At 44.7% G+C, this 17,071-nt stretch overlaps 2 protein-coding genes across 2 annotated transcripts in view; one reads left to right on the top strand and one right to left on the bottom strand.

Moving 5' to 3' along the window:
* VOPP1 (VOPP1 WW domain binding protein) overlaps positions 1-3,869 on the top strand; it is a 67,486-nt gene extending 63,617 nt beyond the window's left edge. The window contains exon 5 of the mRNA XM_071559610.1: positions 3,411-3,869. Coding sequence (XP_071415711.1) covers positions 3,411-3,592 — 182 coding nt within the window. The 3' untranslated portion in view covers positions 3,593-3,869. The remainder of the gene's footprint in view (positions 1-3,410) is intronic.
* Positions 3,870-8,241: 4,372 nt separating this feature from the next.
* The window catches only part of LANCL2 (LanC like glutathione S-transferase 2), a 34,349-nt gene continuing 25,519 nt past the window's right edge, over positions 8,242-17,071 (bottom strand). Inside the window, exons 7-9 of the mRNA XM_071559609.1 lie at positions 16,295-16,471; positions 12,978-13,050; positions 8,242-11,327 (exon numbers count right to left, since the gene is read on the bottom strand). Of these exons, the coding sequence (XP_071415710.1) occupies positions 11,212-11,327; positions 12,978-13,050; positions 16,295-16,471 (366 nt within the window). The 3' untranslated portion in view covers positions 8,242-11,211. The remainder of the gene's footprint in view (positions 11,328-12,977; positions 13,051-16,294; positions 16,472-17,071) is intronic.

Raw genomic sequence — 17,071 nt, forward strand, 5'->3', positions numbered from 1 at the left:
CTTTGCAGTGCAGACAGAATGATAGGTATCCAAACACATGAAGAAAGAGTTTAAATACAAATGATAGCAGCTGGCAGAGGTGAAGGAAAGGCTACATTCTCTTCCACAGTCTGGCTGTCTTGCAAATCTTTTATTTTTCATTTGCCTTTAATGCTTTGTGCTACAGTTTTTCTGTGGCAAAGTGGTCCTTCTCCCCTTGTTAGTCTGCTTGCTGTCTCTCTGCTCAGTACTGGCTGTGAGCATCAGGAGGACCTCCCTACTGAGGCTCCTCTGGCAATACTGCTTTCTAAGTTTGTCATCTCTTCCCCTCTGTTAAATTGGGGGAATCCTGCAGAATATGACTCACCTTTAAGCAGAAGCTGTTTGTGCCTTATTTTAAATGCAGCTGTCTGTAGTTGAAAGACCTTCTACAGTGCTGAGATTTTATCTGAATGCACACTCTGGTGCTTTCTTTCTCCCTGCCTCAGCAAGGCCAAACTGAGACATTTTTTGCCCCTCTCCACATTGCATAAACCAGTTCTAAAGTGTGCCAGCAAAAGGACACATGCACACACACGCAGGCACTTTTCCTTTGAATCCTGTGAATTTTCTGACTCATTTTACATTTTTTTAATTGACAATTTGATTTTGTTTTATACTGGAAGTGGAAATACAACTGGATAGTTTGCAATGAGGAGGAGGACCTCTATGAAAATTTGGTGCCTAAAACCTCTCAACCAAAAATCTGCTTTTGAGCTGTCACATCTCTGTGCAACACTGTGGCTGCATCAGAGATGGCTTCCTTAGAAAAGTGTCCTCACACTCCTTGCCAGCTGTCACTGTGAGTGTTGTGCAGACATGCAGTATTTGGGCTCTCAGTGCTCCAGTGCCAGGTGTTGCACATCCACATGCCTTGGGCAGACTAAGGAAATGCTCTTTCTTGCATCCTTAAGCATGTTCTCACACTGCATTTCCCCACTCTGTCTCAGGTCTAAATGTTTAAAAAGATGTTACAGATACAAACTGGTACTTTATTCACTCTCCTTGTTTAAATCCTAAAAGGATTTTTTAGGGCCTCCATTCTGCATCTGTTTTTCTCCTTGACTGAACAGGGAGTATTTTTCAGCTGGGGGGGGAACCAGTCTGACAAAACTAATATTTTTAACCCTGAAAAGTAGCCTTGAGATTATGTGAAGAGGGAGTGTCTTTGGATGGATTGGTAAACCCCAGATTTTAATCTGGAGCACAATTTTACTTTTTCATGACAGTTCATGGAACACAAATTGTGGGCAAATATAAAATAAGCACAAGGTCTTTGATGACCTGCTTATGGCACTTACTTCCAGACTGTTACTGCTATTACTTAAAAGCTTTGGCCTCTGAGCTAGCTCCACCTTTTTTCTTTTATTTTTAGGGGTTTTTTTACTATTCTAGGAATAATGAGCAGAAAAAGCAATGAGACTTAGTAGTCAACCAAGTTCCCATTTTCCACCAGCTACTCTTCCAGGTTTGGTAGTGGTAGCCAGTTCCCTGCTGAGGTGGAGCCCTTTAAAACAAGGCTCATTGCTCATCTCCCTCCTTCCCTGCAGTGACAGGAGCAGCATCTTCTGGGAGTGCTTTTTCTGTGGGCCTGGTTGGGAAAACAGATGGAACACCTCACCCACAAGAAGCAGTTTGCAGATCTGGTGGTATCTCTCACTGCAGCCCTTGCCTACACAGCCCCAGACTGGCAGTTCAGGGGCTGGCAGTGGTCAGATCCCTTTATAGTCACTTATGAAATGCTTACTGAGCTGATCCTGCAAAGATGTTGATACTCAGATGTTGTTTTCTTCTGAGTTTAATGAACCAAAAGATTGATGTCCACTCACCTCCCCATCCCACCAAATTCAACAATAAGTTTTAATGAAAAGAGTGATTTCCCTAAAGAGCAAATGGCAAAGAGCTACGTCAACCTCTCCACTTTCCCCATAAAAGATGGAAATGAGAAATGCAGAGCTGACCGGGATTTAACTGTCCATTTAATCAAAAATACTGAAGAAAAAGGCTGCAGAAAAGGGTACTAGCCCAAACTTGGGAGAAAGTAAGACTGAGCTACTGTTCCCAGCCTGGCTGTCCTGTAGCCATGAGCTGATCCTATGGATGGATGCAGAGCACTGGCTTCTTGTTGCTGCAGCCAAGGAGGGAGGCTGCAGAGCAGCTCTTCACTCACACAGGCAAAAGGAAGAGGTATTGTGGTGCTGTGTGAAAAATTACTGTGTTAAGAAGGAAATAGCTACATTTCTGATCTGCTTTTCATATTCTCTTCTCCTGAGTGTCCAAACACTGCTCCTTTGGCAGGCACCCAGGCTCTGGGACAGTTTGTGTCCCTGTTCCTTGTCTGATTTAATATTGTAAGAACATGTTTTGGAGTTTGGCATGTAGCTCCTTCCAGAATGCTTGAAGTTTGAAGAGATGCTTAAAGTGTCAAGAAACATATATTTCTTCTGTGGCAATACTGAGTCCTGGTGTCAAAAAGTCACAGAAAGGAATGATGAGGGGAAGGTCCCTTTAGAGGCTGTGCCATTTTAGCAAACAAGGACTAGCATCAAAAGAAGAAAACCTGTTGGTCAGACATGATTTTTTTTTTGCCAGTCCATCTTTATTTAAATAGACAGAGAGAAAGAGAAGTAAGCTGATTTACCTCTTCAAATAGACACAGTCTGTGAATTCAGCTGCATTAGGTCATCTTCAGCACCCACTGTGGTATCTGAGGAGGGCTGTACACCACCTTTGTTCCTCGTGGCAGCAGCCTCTGCTTACTCCTCATGTGTCATAACCAAGGAATTTTGCATTTGATCATACATTTCCTTTCCTTGTCCCTGCAGGCTCCGATGTCATTTCTTAAATTTAATCTGGGCAAAACAATCTTGTCCCATTGTGTTAGTCAGACATAAGTGGCTGCAACTTGGCTTCTTGCTTCTAAGCTGTGTCATGCCTAGAAGGGAGATTATCTATTTGAAATGTGGTTTAGCAGCAGATCCAGTACACCACAAAATAATCCAAGAAGTCCTTTTGAAGACTTGACACCTGAGTCAGGGCCACAGTAGAAACTCCTTTGTCCATCTGGGATCCCACACCTCTCTGCACACATAGTAGCTTTTCTGTCAGGGGAACTGAACAGGGCTTGCTGTTTTCCCTTTCAAATGCTGGCTGGTTGGGGTAGTGGTGCCCTTTGTTTCACTGGTGATTTCTATTGGATGCAAAATGGAAACCTGTTGGTGATACTTGAAGTGAGTGTGGTCCTTCAAGCCTGGGTCTTCTCTGGGAGGGAGAAAGACAGCTCCATGTCTTTACTCTGAAGAACACTTTGAAAAGGCTTGTCTGAGTGTGCAGAGCACAGCCTGGTGGTGCTGCTGTTGTTGATCCCTTTTCTCCCCTTTGCTTTCTTTCAGGGTCACAACAACCTGGAGTGCCGTATTACACAGACCCAGGCGGAGCTGTGATGAATCCCATGGCCATGGCTTTCCACGTGCAGCCCAATTCCCCCCAGGGAAACCCGGTGTACCCACCCCCACCTTCCTACTGCAACACTCCACCGCCCCCCTACGAGCAGGTGGTGAAATCCTCCACGTGAGGACTCTCTGGCTCTCTGACCTGACTGTGCAAGAAGAAGGTGCAATTGCAAAATGACCAAGATGGGGGGCATCTGCCCTTTTGAACACTTGCTAGTTCTCCAAGTCCTCTCTCCCTCCTTCCCCTGCACCTTTCCTCATTAAAGTTCCTTGCAAAGGGGTGATTTTTAATTTTTTCTTTTTTTTTTTTTAGTAGAAGTGGATTTTTTTCTTTGTCTTCAAAATGAGAGAAGTTGTCTTTGTAATGCTTTTAATGGAAACCTATATTTGAAACCTGTATGTCTTTCTCTTTATTTATTGTTCATTTTAATCCTGGTTTTAATTGCATTGTGTCAGGTTACTGATTGCAGTTTGTACAGTCCCAGAGTGACATGCACCCTCCTAAAGACCCCACAGCAGAAATTCTCTCATCTAAGGGAAATGACAGAGAAAGAGGGTAGAAGTGGCAGGGCAATGCTTTATCAGAATTTGTGGCTAGTATCTTTTTGTTTTATGATTTTCTTACACAGTTTGGTTCTGATGTATAACAGAAAGATGCTGTGATAGAAGTCACTGTGACTCCAGTACCAGTGTTGTTGAGCCATGGCAAGGGCTCTGCCAAGAGCCCTAAAAAAGGAGTTGTTACTGTGAAAGATGCATCCAAACAGTGAAAGACTGTGACCTGAATGTTTCTTGTCCACCTGGACTCTGCATCCTGCTCCCCTTGTTTTGCCAGCAGTGAGACTGTATGGAACAGATGACCTGAATGTTGGTAGTGAGAGGGAGGTGTTACAACCTCAGAGCTACCTGTGCCTCTTGAAAGAACAGTTAGAAACATAAAAATACATGTGTTTTCTTCCCTAAACTGGAAAATATTTTCAGTAAGAAGGGATGAAAGCACAGTTACAGGTTTATTCCCTTGAAGATATTGGGAGTTTACTCCCTGAGAAACTGCTGCCACAAAGAGTACCAAGTAAAGCTGTCATCTTCAGGTGATGTATCTGTCTATCTGCTTTCCTTTTTAGGTGCAGGGAAATAATTTTTTGGGACAGGTACTCAATAGCATTTTTTTACCTGATGCACAGATAGTTTGACTTGCAATGACTCAGCTCTTCATGTGTTTTGTTGTGAGTGCTCCTGCCCAGTTCTGAGTGACCACAGGTGAACAGCTTCAGGTAAACAGAGAGCCCCTTTATTTATCAGTTCTCTTACACCCCTAAGTGTCTAGCAAAAAATGTGAAGCTGCCCTGAAACATGACTATGTATTAATGGGACCTTCTCCCTTTGTGCATATTGAGTCATGTCACTGAAGAGTGACAAAAAAGAAGATGCCACTGCCTCCTGCTGCTGAAGGACCTGCAAAACCAGGGTTGAGTTCAGTGTGGACCTTTGGGTACCCAGTGAAAGCTGCCTCACTGCCAATACACTGTTCCTGTGGCACATGAGCCACAGAGGTCACTGGGGTGGTTTGGAGTGAAGACCTGTGTTGCACAGGGAGCCAGAGCTTTATCATGCTGTTGTTCCGTGCCAGTGGCTTGTGAGAACTTGTTTCCAGGTGTCAAGCTGGATTTGCAGAGCATCCCTTTTATTGCCAATGGGAGTGTCTTAACAGAAAAACTTCTAAGGGCCAACGTTCCTTGAAGTTGCTGGTGGAGTTGGTGGGCACCTGGAGCAAAGGTAGGTTGGAGGAGTACATTCCTGCATACCTGACTTGGGTGAAATTGTAACCAAGGCTTTCTCTTACTGCGCATCATAATAAGGGACAAAGCAACATACTTCTGTGTGCAGTCTAGGCTCGGTGGGCTAGTAAGGTAACAAGAAAGTGCATTTTATATATGAATACTGGGTCCATCTGCACATTGTAACTGTATATATTTTCTAAATCAGTGTGCACTTGAAGTGTAAAGCTGTGTATGTCACTGAGTATGGTTATGTAAACAGGATGATTTTTTAAAAAGCAAATCTAACATTTTTCTGTCAATAGAAATTACAACAGACCTCATGTTAGTAGATAGATGTTGTTAAGTCCTTTTATATTATGAAATGTATCTATGACAGCTGGCATTGTCCTGGACACATTGAATAGAAGGCTTTGTACATTGAAATTCAACTTCAGGTGAAGTTTTCATCAAGTCTGGCTAGTTATTTCCTAGTGCTGATGGATGACACTACCTCTTACAACACATGGATGTCTCTGCTGGCAAACTTGCTTGGTGCTTGGTCTTTTCTGGAAAACACACCACCTGTGTGGGCATCCTGTATGAATTACTTTCAAATTGTTTACATGCCTTTCCTCTTGTTGCACTTCTAACAGGATTTTACTTGGCAGTAGGGATGCCCTAGGAGCTGCCAGTGCTGCAGCTTTGCTAAGAAATTCCCCGTGGTGATTTGGTGCTTTATCTGTTCGGATTCTATGGGTGCAGCTGCTGTGTCCTTTCTCCAGCACAACAGACGTGCTGGTACCTTGATGAGGCACCTTGATGAGGCAAGATGGTGTTTTTGACTGCAGAATAAGGTTGGTGCTGGTGGCTGGGACCTTTGGGCATGTGTGAGGCACTCTCCTGCCCCTTCCCAGAGGTATCAGACCAGTATGCAGCTGCTCCCTGCCTGCCTTTGAGATTGCCCATCTACATCAGAAAAGAGATTTAATGTCTTGTGGTAATCCCTCTCCTGGTTCTTTCAGGGATGTTTGATACAGGGGGGTTAAATGCCTCGACAGGGCTTCGCCAGAATGGAGATGCTTTCATGGAGCCACTGAAGTTAGGTGGGGAGCCAGGAACGTAAATGATAACCCCTTGAGGTGCTTTCTCCAGCTGTGCATCCTTGAAGTGTGTCTGACGTACCTGTGAGAGGCAGTGACCAGGTGTGGGAGGAAACCCTTGGTGACCTGTGACCTTGGCAGCAGTGACAATGAGAAGGGGTCAGTCCTATTCTGCTATCATAAAATCTCTATAAAAGGCAACACCAAGGACTCTTAGTACCCCTTGCCTGCAGCTCTGGTGTGGCCTGTGTTTCATCACTTTGGGAAAAGATAATGTAGTGACAAACTTCTTTTGTTTTGAGGGTGGGGTTTTTTTTCCCTTTGCTTTAGAGCCCTGTGACAGCTTACACTGCTGTGACAACAAATAGCTGGGACTACATTTTCCAACAAGCTCTTCAGACCATACAAAGTAGCAAAGGTTATACTCCTCTTTCTTCACCTAAACAAAAAAAACCCACAACCCCCAAACCCTCAGAAGGATCAGCTTTATATGCATATATCCAAAAGGCTGCTTTTTGGCACACAGGTCAGCAAAGAAGCTGTAACACTTTTTCACAGAGTGGAGCCTATTATTTTACATATTTTTATTTTTCTGATCTAACACTGCTAATTCAGTAAGAGAGAGAAATGGGCCAGGATGTGTTTGTATGCCCTGTGGCTGCGGGAGCCCTCCCCTCTGATGGCCCTGTCACCATCTGAGCTGCCTTCTGGGCTTTTATAGTTGTACTGTTTGGCAGGGAATAGACTACAGAGACATCACACTGGAGAAGGATCCAGCAGAAGACAGTTTCTACAAAGCAGATAATAAGGCAATTAAAGAGGAGAGGTGTGACAGGCAGCCACTGTTCCAAGCTCACATGTGCTGCAAGGTGAAGCAGAGAAAGCAGAGGGAACGGTGCCAAGTTAAGCAGCCTCTGACCCCAGCCCCTGCAGATGAAGGCAGCTGCCTTCCTGCACAGATGTGTTATTTTGGCTTTATGCAGGGAGAGAAGTCAGAAGCATAGATGGATCTCTCTATGTCTCACTGTTTCTCTCCTGCTGCCTAGCCCTGTGTTATCTCATCGCTACAGCTGGATTTACAGCCATCCACTTGAAGATGTCAAGGAGAAGCTGTGGCTTCAAGTCAGGTCTCTACTGCTCCCTGCATAAATCACAGCTGCCCTGCCTGTGAATCGATGTGAAACCCTTGAGAACAAATGGGAGAAAAGTGAACAGTTTCACCAGGAAAGACTGCTGCATAAAACACCAGCCCACACACCTCCTCCCTCCTCTCTAGCCTATGATGTTTGGATGTTTCAGAGATTTACTGTGCTAGAAAAGCCTCAATGCATTTCTCCAGCTACAGCTGAATTCGTACAGATTATCTGCAGACCAGAACTAATACTCTTAATCCAAAAATGCAGTTTCTCTCAGTAGCAAAGGCAGCCAGGAGTGGCACAAGGGGCTTTGTAAAACAGAAGTACTGCCCCTTGCTTGAGCATGCTTCAAGTTTCCTTCTGTTAAACCTAGCTAGAGGAACACATCAGACTCCCTCAAAGCTGGAAAACAGATGTTAATCAGCTGGACAGAGAGTGTCTTCATACATGTTTTAAAAACCAGCTCATCCTGCGCCAGGCTTTAGCTGCAAACTCTTCAACAGGGCCTGTGTGACCAGAAGGGAAAGCAGGTCATGCTAAAAATCACCTGGGAGAAGCAGCAGGAAAGGGGCCTGCAGTGCCAGGAAAATGTGAAGGTTACCAAAAAAGCCATTTGCCCACTTGGCCACATTCTGGCATGTCTTTCATCCTGAAGGACTATGAGATGGGGAAGCAGTTCCGCAGTCAAATCAGTGGGACAGCTCTCACCACAGTGCTGGAGGCAAGGAAGGAAGGAAGGACAACAAAAGGGAAGAGAAAAAAAAGATCACACAGATTACCACCACATAGCTTGATCTTTACTAATAAAGCCAAAGAACAAAACATCAGCATTTTTTCCTCTTTTTCTGCCCAAAGAGCATCTCCATTGTTAAAACTACTGCTTTTTGCAACAGATGGACTATTACACGCAGACAAAGCAAACCAGGGAATATTAAGACATTTTCCACATTTTTAGTTTGATGTCATTTCAGAAAACAATGCCTTGGTGAAATGCATTTTTTTCACCTTCATACCACATCCTTTCCTAAGGGGCCACCTTGATACCACAATGCTGTGACAAACAGAAAGGAGGAGCCACGGGGAAAGTCATGTCAGGAAGATGAGGCAAAGATGAGGCAGACACACTGTCAGATGCTTCTCAACTCTGCATTTCCAGTCTTACTCAATTCCAAGAGGATTCTACAGAGAAACATAGTGCAGAAGGCTGGCTGTGGTACAGCAAGAGCTCGTAGCTGACTTGCTCATTATTACAACAGCTACACTCAAGCATCTTGGAGCTCTGCTCAATATGAAGCTGTTCTGAGTGTGTATATAGCCTATGTATTTTTAAAACTAGTTTTAATTCCCCTTGGGCTCCAGCCAACCAAAATCACCTCCCACAGGACCCATTCCTAGCTCAGTAGCCCAGGCTGACATTCACTGAATGAAAAAAACCTGCCTGTTGGCCCCATGGTCCATACAACACATGCTTGGGATTTGCCAGGAAGGCTGGTGGCTTCTGCTGCTTGCAGGCAGTTCCTGTGAACTTGGTGTGCTCTTTCCCCATTAACCCATTCCACATGCTCTGCAACCACAGCAGAGGGGCAGGAACAAAGGTGGGGATGATGTGGAACAGCATCAGAGCTGGTGTCTACCTCCTTTGCTAGCATTTCTGTGAAACTTCACCCTGGGCAAGTTTCCTTCCTGGCTTATTTATGGTTGGGATCAGTGATCCACAGGCTTAAGAAAGAAACACTGAGCTAGCCCTTGGCATGCTCTCACTGAGATTACCTCTACTGGTACACTGTGCATTGCCTTCTGTAATCAGCTCTCCCTGTTCCTCACTGATCTCTCACACTAGTAACTCTCCCCACTCCTCATTTTCTGCTGCTCTGCTCCTGTTTGCTTCAGCCCAGCAGTTTGCCAACAACATTCCTCACTCCCACTGCCTCTCAGTATCTTCCCTCATCCCTGGCTGGAGAGGTGCAGCTGGGTTTGGTGCCCCCACCTCACCTTCTGCCCATGTCAGAGGGGTGGAAAAGTCCCTCCTGCTGCTGTTTTAATCCTACCTGCCAAACCACTGTGTTAGGCTGCTCCTGCATCGACACTGCTGCTGTTGTCCAGCAGAACTGCATGTGGAAAGTATCAGCATCCCAATGGATCGGGGAACGAACACTGTAACACATTCAAAGATTTATGCAGGAACAACACTACATCTCCAATTCTGACTACACACACTGGTGCTCAGCAGGTGGCCCACAGCTCACATATATCCCAGTGCATGCCCAAAAGGTCACACTCTGCCATCTGTCACACTTGCACCCAACAGAAGATATCAATTAAAAGAAGCACCTGGAAGGACAGAACACAGGGAGACCTGGGAAGTGGATGACCAGAGAGCTGCAGTGACTCAGAGTGTGCTACACTTACCTCTCACAAGCAGTTAAGATACACACTATGTGGAACACAAAAGCTTGCTCTAAGTGTACTGCAGAGTGTGTTCCACTTCTCCTGCCAAACCAATGGCCTGATACTCTGCAGGAGCACCTGGAGGCTGGCCTAGTATTCCACAACTTCACCACACCACAGGGAGAAGCAAAGCACTACCTGCAGTTAAAACTAAGGGCAAAAGGCTTCTTCTGTTTGGATTTTAGGATGAAATGCACTTCAGTTACAGCCTCTAGCAATGGCTTTATATTGCTTACTAATCTGCAGCCTCCACAGCTCCTGTAGTAGTATACGGGCTAAATGCAAGAGGGCTGAGATAGGAGAGAAGGGCCCAGAACAAATCATCACATTTGTTCAGAACTAACAGTCACCCTGAGCTACCTGCATGAGAAACTTTGTCCTGACTCCCTCCCATACTCATCTGTGCATTAGATGCTGCAGGACAGGTTTACTACAAATCCAGGTACAGGAGAGAAGCCCAGTTAGTCCTGGCTCTGGTGTTGGTGGCCGTGGGAGGTTAGTCTGAGTGACTCCATCTGCAGTTCAAGCTCATGCCATGTGAGGGGGCTTTGCAGAAGTGGGAGAAGCACCTCCACCCTGCTGTAAGTGCCTAACACAGGAACCAGGTGCAGGAACCAAAGGGAGGCTCTCCTTCAGACTTTCAAAGAAACTTTCCACAACAGCAGCAAAAGATAAGTCAGGTCCCTGCTAAGTTTCTGAAAGCAGAGGCCCCATACCTTTTCATCAAAACAGGCTGATTTCCATCAGCTTAGCCTGTAGGGGATATGGAGGAAAAAGCAGAAAAGTATGAACATAAAAACATTTGTCATCTCTTTCTAGAGCTGCCAGCTCAGCAGTGAAGCCAAGCACTGCCCTGCAGCGAACTCTGGCATCAGGTGGCACTCTGTGGGTAACCACACTGCAGAAAGCAACACTGCTGCTGAGAGTCATGCACGGAGGAACAGGACAGAGGTTCAACACAGACCAGCTTGTTGCTAACAACAACAAAAGACTCGAATCAACACACAAACACCAATAAACGTGCAGAGCATGTCAAAGACCTGAAGAAGACAAATACAGCGGAAGAGAGAAAGTTCAGAACTTGACTTCTCTTGTCCTACATCTGAATGTGTCACTTTAACAGAACTTAAATGTGGCTTCTCCTGTTCATGCTCTAATGACTTCATGGTCCTTTGGGGCGGGAGAGGTGAGAAAAGGGGCTTAGCCATCTGTCGGTTCAGCATCGAGTTGGTTCAGTATCAGAGGCACTAAACAGTCTCATCTCTTTTGGCATCAGTTTCCTTTAAAAATGATGTTTTTAGCTGTCCTGTTCCACTTTGTTTTCCCTCCTCTGAGGTCCAAGTTCAAACGCTGGAAACTGGGAAGTCTCTGGTACTGGAATATCTGAGAGGAAGTGAATAGCTCCAGCCATACCTAAAACATAACAGGAGAGAGATCTTAGTGCATCTTTGACATTATCACAGCTGACAGCAAAGGCAACAGCACGTGTTTGAACACCTCCCTCACCAGATCTCTTTTTGAACAGGTGAACTTAGGGCCTATAGAAAGGCAAGTACTTTGTCAAGAAAACCAAATTTTATTTGAAAAGATCAAAGGCAAGAACAAGATCTCTCTGCTAACATCTTTGCAGCTGAACAACCTCAATGCTATTTCAAATTAGAAAAAGTTAATCCTAGTTTGGACTGTCATTCACTACTGGAGCAGCTCTTGCTCATCATTTCACTGTTTTTAAAAAAAAAGCCAAAACTTTGTTATAGTTGAGATGTACAGATTCATTTCTTTGCTATTTATAAAGAGGTCAGCCAGAGTCCCAAGAATAACACCAGCATCATCCAACAGAACTCTTAGGGTAACAGGCAAGAGAGTCATCCTACAGCAGGGGTGCATACAAATACAAGCTCAGTTTTACAATCATGCTAAAATTCTATTTCATCAGTAGCTATGCACATATAAAGGAACCTTCCTGAATTAACATCTGATGGAAACAAAACAAGACAATTCCCTAAGATACACATGCAACTTCTGCTGAAAGCATGAATGTTGGCTACAAAACCAAACAAACCCCCAAATTAGGACTTTTTATCTGAAATACGAGACTTCTGGATTTTTATGAAAAAAACCCAGACATTAAACACTAAAATAAAAACTGTATACCCACACTGAAGCACAAATCATCCTACTGTTGGCACTACTTCACCTTCTCAACAAGTTTCAAAGCATTTATACAACAGATCCACACCGTGCCCCAAGGGTGCTATCAGGAATAAGAATACTTATGCTTTTCTCCCTCAAGCATTAAGACAGTAAATCCGTATTCAAGGGCGATGCACATAACTCCTGCTCCCTCCTGTTTGCACCCTGGACTGGTTTATTGGCAAAATAACCCTGCCCCGCCTGCTGTAATGCCCCGTGTTTGCAGCAGGTGGAGCACGAGGCTGCCTTAAATCCCACTTGGGTCTGTCATTCCTTGGCACCGATTCTGTAAGGATGGGATACAGAATAGTCTAGGAAAGTGTTTTGCAACATCTTTGAACTTGCAGAAAAGCCCCTGAGTACTCTGCATTTCTTTCCTGCTTAAGGAAATTTGAGCTCAAGCTCATTTGGGTTTGTATTAAAACTACCTTTTCCTTGGTTTAGTATTGCAGCAGAGAATTCCAGTTCTGACAAGCTGGCAACTAGTTTGGGACTCCCTATGCACAGCTGCCCCTCTCCCAGTCCCTCTGTGACACCACCTGTGACAGAACTGCTGCCCAGACTTCTGTTTGCTTTAAACCAAGAGGCCTCAGAATTTTGAGGGTAATAATAGCACTGTTTGTAAGATGGAAACTGCTGATGTGCAACCAGGAGTGAAAGTTGTGAGAGTGAATGATTTTCCTTTGTCCTTTCCTACCCCACCTACCACCCTTGCCTTCTTTTAGGCAGAGGTGGTAGGGGAGTTGGTGAACCCCATCCCATTGTGGAGGAACCCCCGCAAAGACTTCCCAACTCCTAAATATGTGCCAGAACTGCAAGGATGCCCGTCTTTCCTATAATTCTAAACCACTTGTGACACCATCTCTTTACCTTCAAAGAGAGAATAAGGTCGGTCAGGGATACGACATCCATGTGCACCATACTCCAAACACCACTCAGCAAACTGGGGAAACAAAAAAATATATCTCTATTTAAGACTGTTAATTGCAAGTTGGAGTATCTGCATATCATTAATAGGTACAAAATGGAAAGCAATGTAAGCGGAAACACAACACATAAATCACTGTCTGAGATAAACTTGTCCTTCTCCAACCATGACAAGGCTGCAATTGGGTTTTAAAATATGTATTTTCACAGCATGAGTTTCAGTTTCATAACAATGTAATTAGGAGGGCTAGACTTAATTTCTGCTTTCTGTAAATCAATCCTGCTACAAGTCAATGAAAAATGCAGTAAGAACAGATACACTCAGTTAAATTTTTTTCTAATACTGTGTCAGTTTCTTAACTTAGTGCTTCATTTATCCACATACTCAGGACTTAGGGCTGTTATTTGCATTTTGGTTTTCCTTAGCTTCTGTGCACCAATTTAGAGTATTAAATCTCCAGCTGCCTGTACTTACTTTTATTTATTTGCACTCTCTAAGCCTTATGAAAAATCATTATAATACAGTGAGATAATTATAGTCATCAATATTTTGTTGCAGAAGATGGATTACCATTAAAAAAGAGTCTTTCTTGTGTTTGATCAACACTGCTGCAGTAGCTACATTAGACATACATGACTTACAAACCTCATCTGATCAATTTAATAACCACCATCTATTTCTCCTTTATGGCTCTCCAGAGCATAAGGGGGCCACAAGCTCCCCTGGCACTTCTGTGCCTGGATGCAAACCTACTGCTTATCCAAAACACAGTGTGAAGATTCCTACAAAGCAAAGAACTCAAGAGGTCTCTCCCTGCTTCCCCTGCAATTTGGGCAGCCTGCTAGCAAAGAGATGATCCCAACTAGAGGGTGCCCCAGCCCTAGAGTTGGAGCTGGATGTGGTGTAAAGTGTAATTCCAGAGCTACTGGTCTGTTCAGCAGGAGGAAAAGGGGGGCATCTCCTCCCTTTCTCCCCCACCACTCTGGTTTAAATACTTGGTGGGGGATGAATTTTTCTTCTCTTGGTAGTGATGTGTGCATGTGTGTGAATGTCTTCAGGAAACCCAGCAAAAAAGCCACAAACACAAACATTGTGATCCAAACTGTTGTTGAGAACCGATGAAACATTTCTGGGCTCCCTCCAGGTATAAATCTCCAAACTAAGTCTCAATTCCCCCTTGTAATCTTGGCTTAAATGTGAGGCCTGAACATGTTTACATTATGCTTCTAAGCTACAATCAATTCTTGCAACATGCCCACCTTACTGCCTTTGTTGTTACCTCCAGCCTGGGAACTACAACAAAAATTAAAAAAATGCACCCGAGGCTACTGAAGCACAACCATCATTTCCAAGTTTACAGCTTCAGCACAACTCAGACCCAGTGAGACACACCAGTATCTTTGTTTAACTGAGGAATAAAAAGAGAAACAACATCTCTTTGGAAGACATCTGCCACTCATTACTTGTCACACAGCCCATGGCAATCCCAATCCAAGCAGCACAGGGCTCAGGTGTTCTCTGTTCCCTGAAGCCCAGGATGCCACAGCCCCCCTCTCCTCCAGGCAGGCCAGCTAGGAGAGGTTCAGCCTCCTGGGAGCCTGTCTGATAACACGACAGAAAAGCTCTGAAGATGAAAAGTGTGAAGCACAAACCAGGGGTATCTTCTCTTCAAGCTCTTGGGGTTCATTTGTGAAACAGTTATGTGACTCCCAAGAGGTAACCCATCTATTTCTCTCACTTACATGCCTCTATGTACTAATGTAACTTCATGTTTGCTTCCCTGCATACTCTGGCTCAAAAAGAAAAGATTTCAAGAATGACAGACAAGCAAATTCCTCTGCCTGTTTCAAGATTTCCCCTGTAAAGGCCTGACTGAATGCTGGAGATGCTGGACTGCAGGCTGGCTGCAAATATGCTCCCAGACCTGCTATGTTGGGCACCGCCAGCAAAGCCTTTGGCAGCTGTGCCACAACTTGGTTCTCAAATGGATTTCAGGTATGCTATCGAGTCTCTTACTTTTCTGGCTTTGCTTTACTCTGGCTTGGTGTGGACCTGGGGGTACTAATTGACAGGAAGCTCAACATGAGCCAACAGTGTGCCCAGGTGGCCAAGAAGGCCAAGGGGATCCTGGCCTGGATCCAAACTAGCGTGGCCAGCAGGACCAGGGCAGTGACCCTTCCCCTGGACTCTGCCTTGGGGAGGCCACACCTTGAGTGTTGTGTTCAGTTCTGGGCCCCTCAGTTCAGGAAAGAGATTGAGGGGCTGGAGCGGGGCCAGAGAAGAGCAACGAGGCTGGAGAAGGGACTGGAGCACAAGTGCTGTGGGGAGAGGCTGAGGGAGCTGGGGGTGTTTAGGCTGGTGAAGAGGAGGCTCAGAGGTGACCTCAGCACTGTCTAGAACTGCCTGAAGGGAAGTTCTGGCCAGGTGGGGGTTGGTCTCTTCTCCCAGGCACTCAGCAATAGGACAAGGGAGCACGGGCTCAAGCTCTGCCAGGGGAAATTGAAGTTGGAGATGAGAAAAAAATTCTTTGCAGAGAGAGTGCTCAGGCATTGGAATGGGCTGCCCAGAGAGGGGGTGGATTCCCCATCCCTGGAGGTTTTTCAACTGAGATTGGCTGTGGCACTGAGTGCCATGATCTGGTAAAGGGACTGGAGTTGGACCAAGGTTTGGACTTGATGATCTCAAGAGGTCCTTTCCAACCCAATCAATTCCATGGTTCTATCATTCTCCTTTGGTATCTGCTAGCATAGAGCTGAGGGCAGAACCTGGACAATTCCAGTGGAAAAATTCTCAGTGTGTCTTTCTCTACAATTTGTACTAATGAAAAAACTCTAAATGAGCATTAATAACTGCAATTCAGAGCTCTAAAAACCCAAACAGGCACTAGTTTGAAAACAAATAATTACAAAAGAACTCCAAACAGTTTTGCTCGAGGAGCTGAGGATGACTGGGTATCTCCATGAAATAATTAGCACCACACAACATCAGGCTGTTATTGTTCAGGCTGGCTAATTTTCACTCTTATTTTCGTTCCTCCTCTCTTACAGAACATTTGTGCATCTCACTCAGTGGATGAAGACACTGTGTGCTTGAAGTCACCCAGTCCAAGTGTGAGTGAAGAGGAGCAAGTGACAGGGTGCTGTCACCTAAGGGCAGAGCCACCCCAGGGCACAGCAGGTACTCCCATCACAGTCCACCCTGCAAGGCCATTGGGATGGGAAAGGGAGCACTAATTTTGCTGTGATGCTGCAGAACTCACCTTGCAAGCTCGGTAGAGGTACTTTTTGTCCTGAGTTAGGTTATAGAGAGACAAGAAGGAGTAGCCATTGCCAGCAGTGCCATGGCAGATCCCGTATCCTTTCCTCAATAAACCTCTCTGCCAGATGACATCACTACAATCCATAGCATCTTTCAAGTACTTATCCTCTTTAAAAGTCTGTGGAATAAAAACAGAGAATAAACACACATAAATTGAAGTACTAATGAAAACAAAAGGAAGTGAACCTCAGAGGTGTTTTGCTGTGGTGTGGTTGGTTTTCCATATACAATTTATTTTGAATTTTAATAATCCATTCCTTGTAACTTGCCTTTCTTTTCTAACTAAGTTACTCCCTGCATGGAAAAAGAACGAACTTTTCAAGTTTTTGTTTCTGAAATCAGGACCCCAAAGGAAAACCTCAAGTAAAAGGCCTTTGGTTCTACAACCTGTTACCTGTTTGAAGGGTATGTGGTCCTTTTTTCTTCATCCTCCATTCCTAAGGCAAAATTTGAAAATACATATATGTAATTCTGGAAAACAGAATACTGGACATCAAATCTGAGCTGAAAGGGCTAGGTCCTGATCTTCCACAGTAATTCTTCCTTGTTACTCACTGTCTGCCTTCAATTCCATGTCAAAAATGCACAAGAATATATCTTTGCATACCACAGGACTCTTTTCTCAGTCAGTACAAGTAGGAACACTACGTTGCCTTGATGAGTACTTGTATTAGTGTGTTAGTATTAGTATATGTTCAGAAGCAGTAGCCAGTTTGGG

The sequence above is a fragment of the Pithys albifrons genome, chromosome 7 (assembly GCF_047495875.1).
Source record: "Pithys albifrons albifrons isolate INPA30051 chromosome 7, PitAlb_v1, whole genome shotgun sequence".
In the NCBI taxonomy this organism is placed as follows: domain Eukaryota; kingdom Metazoa; phylum Chordata; class Aves; order Passeriformes; family Thamnophilidae; genus Pithys; species Pithys albifrons.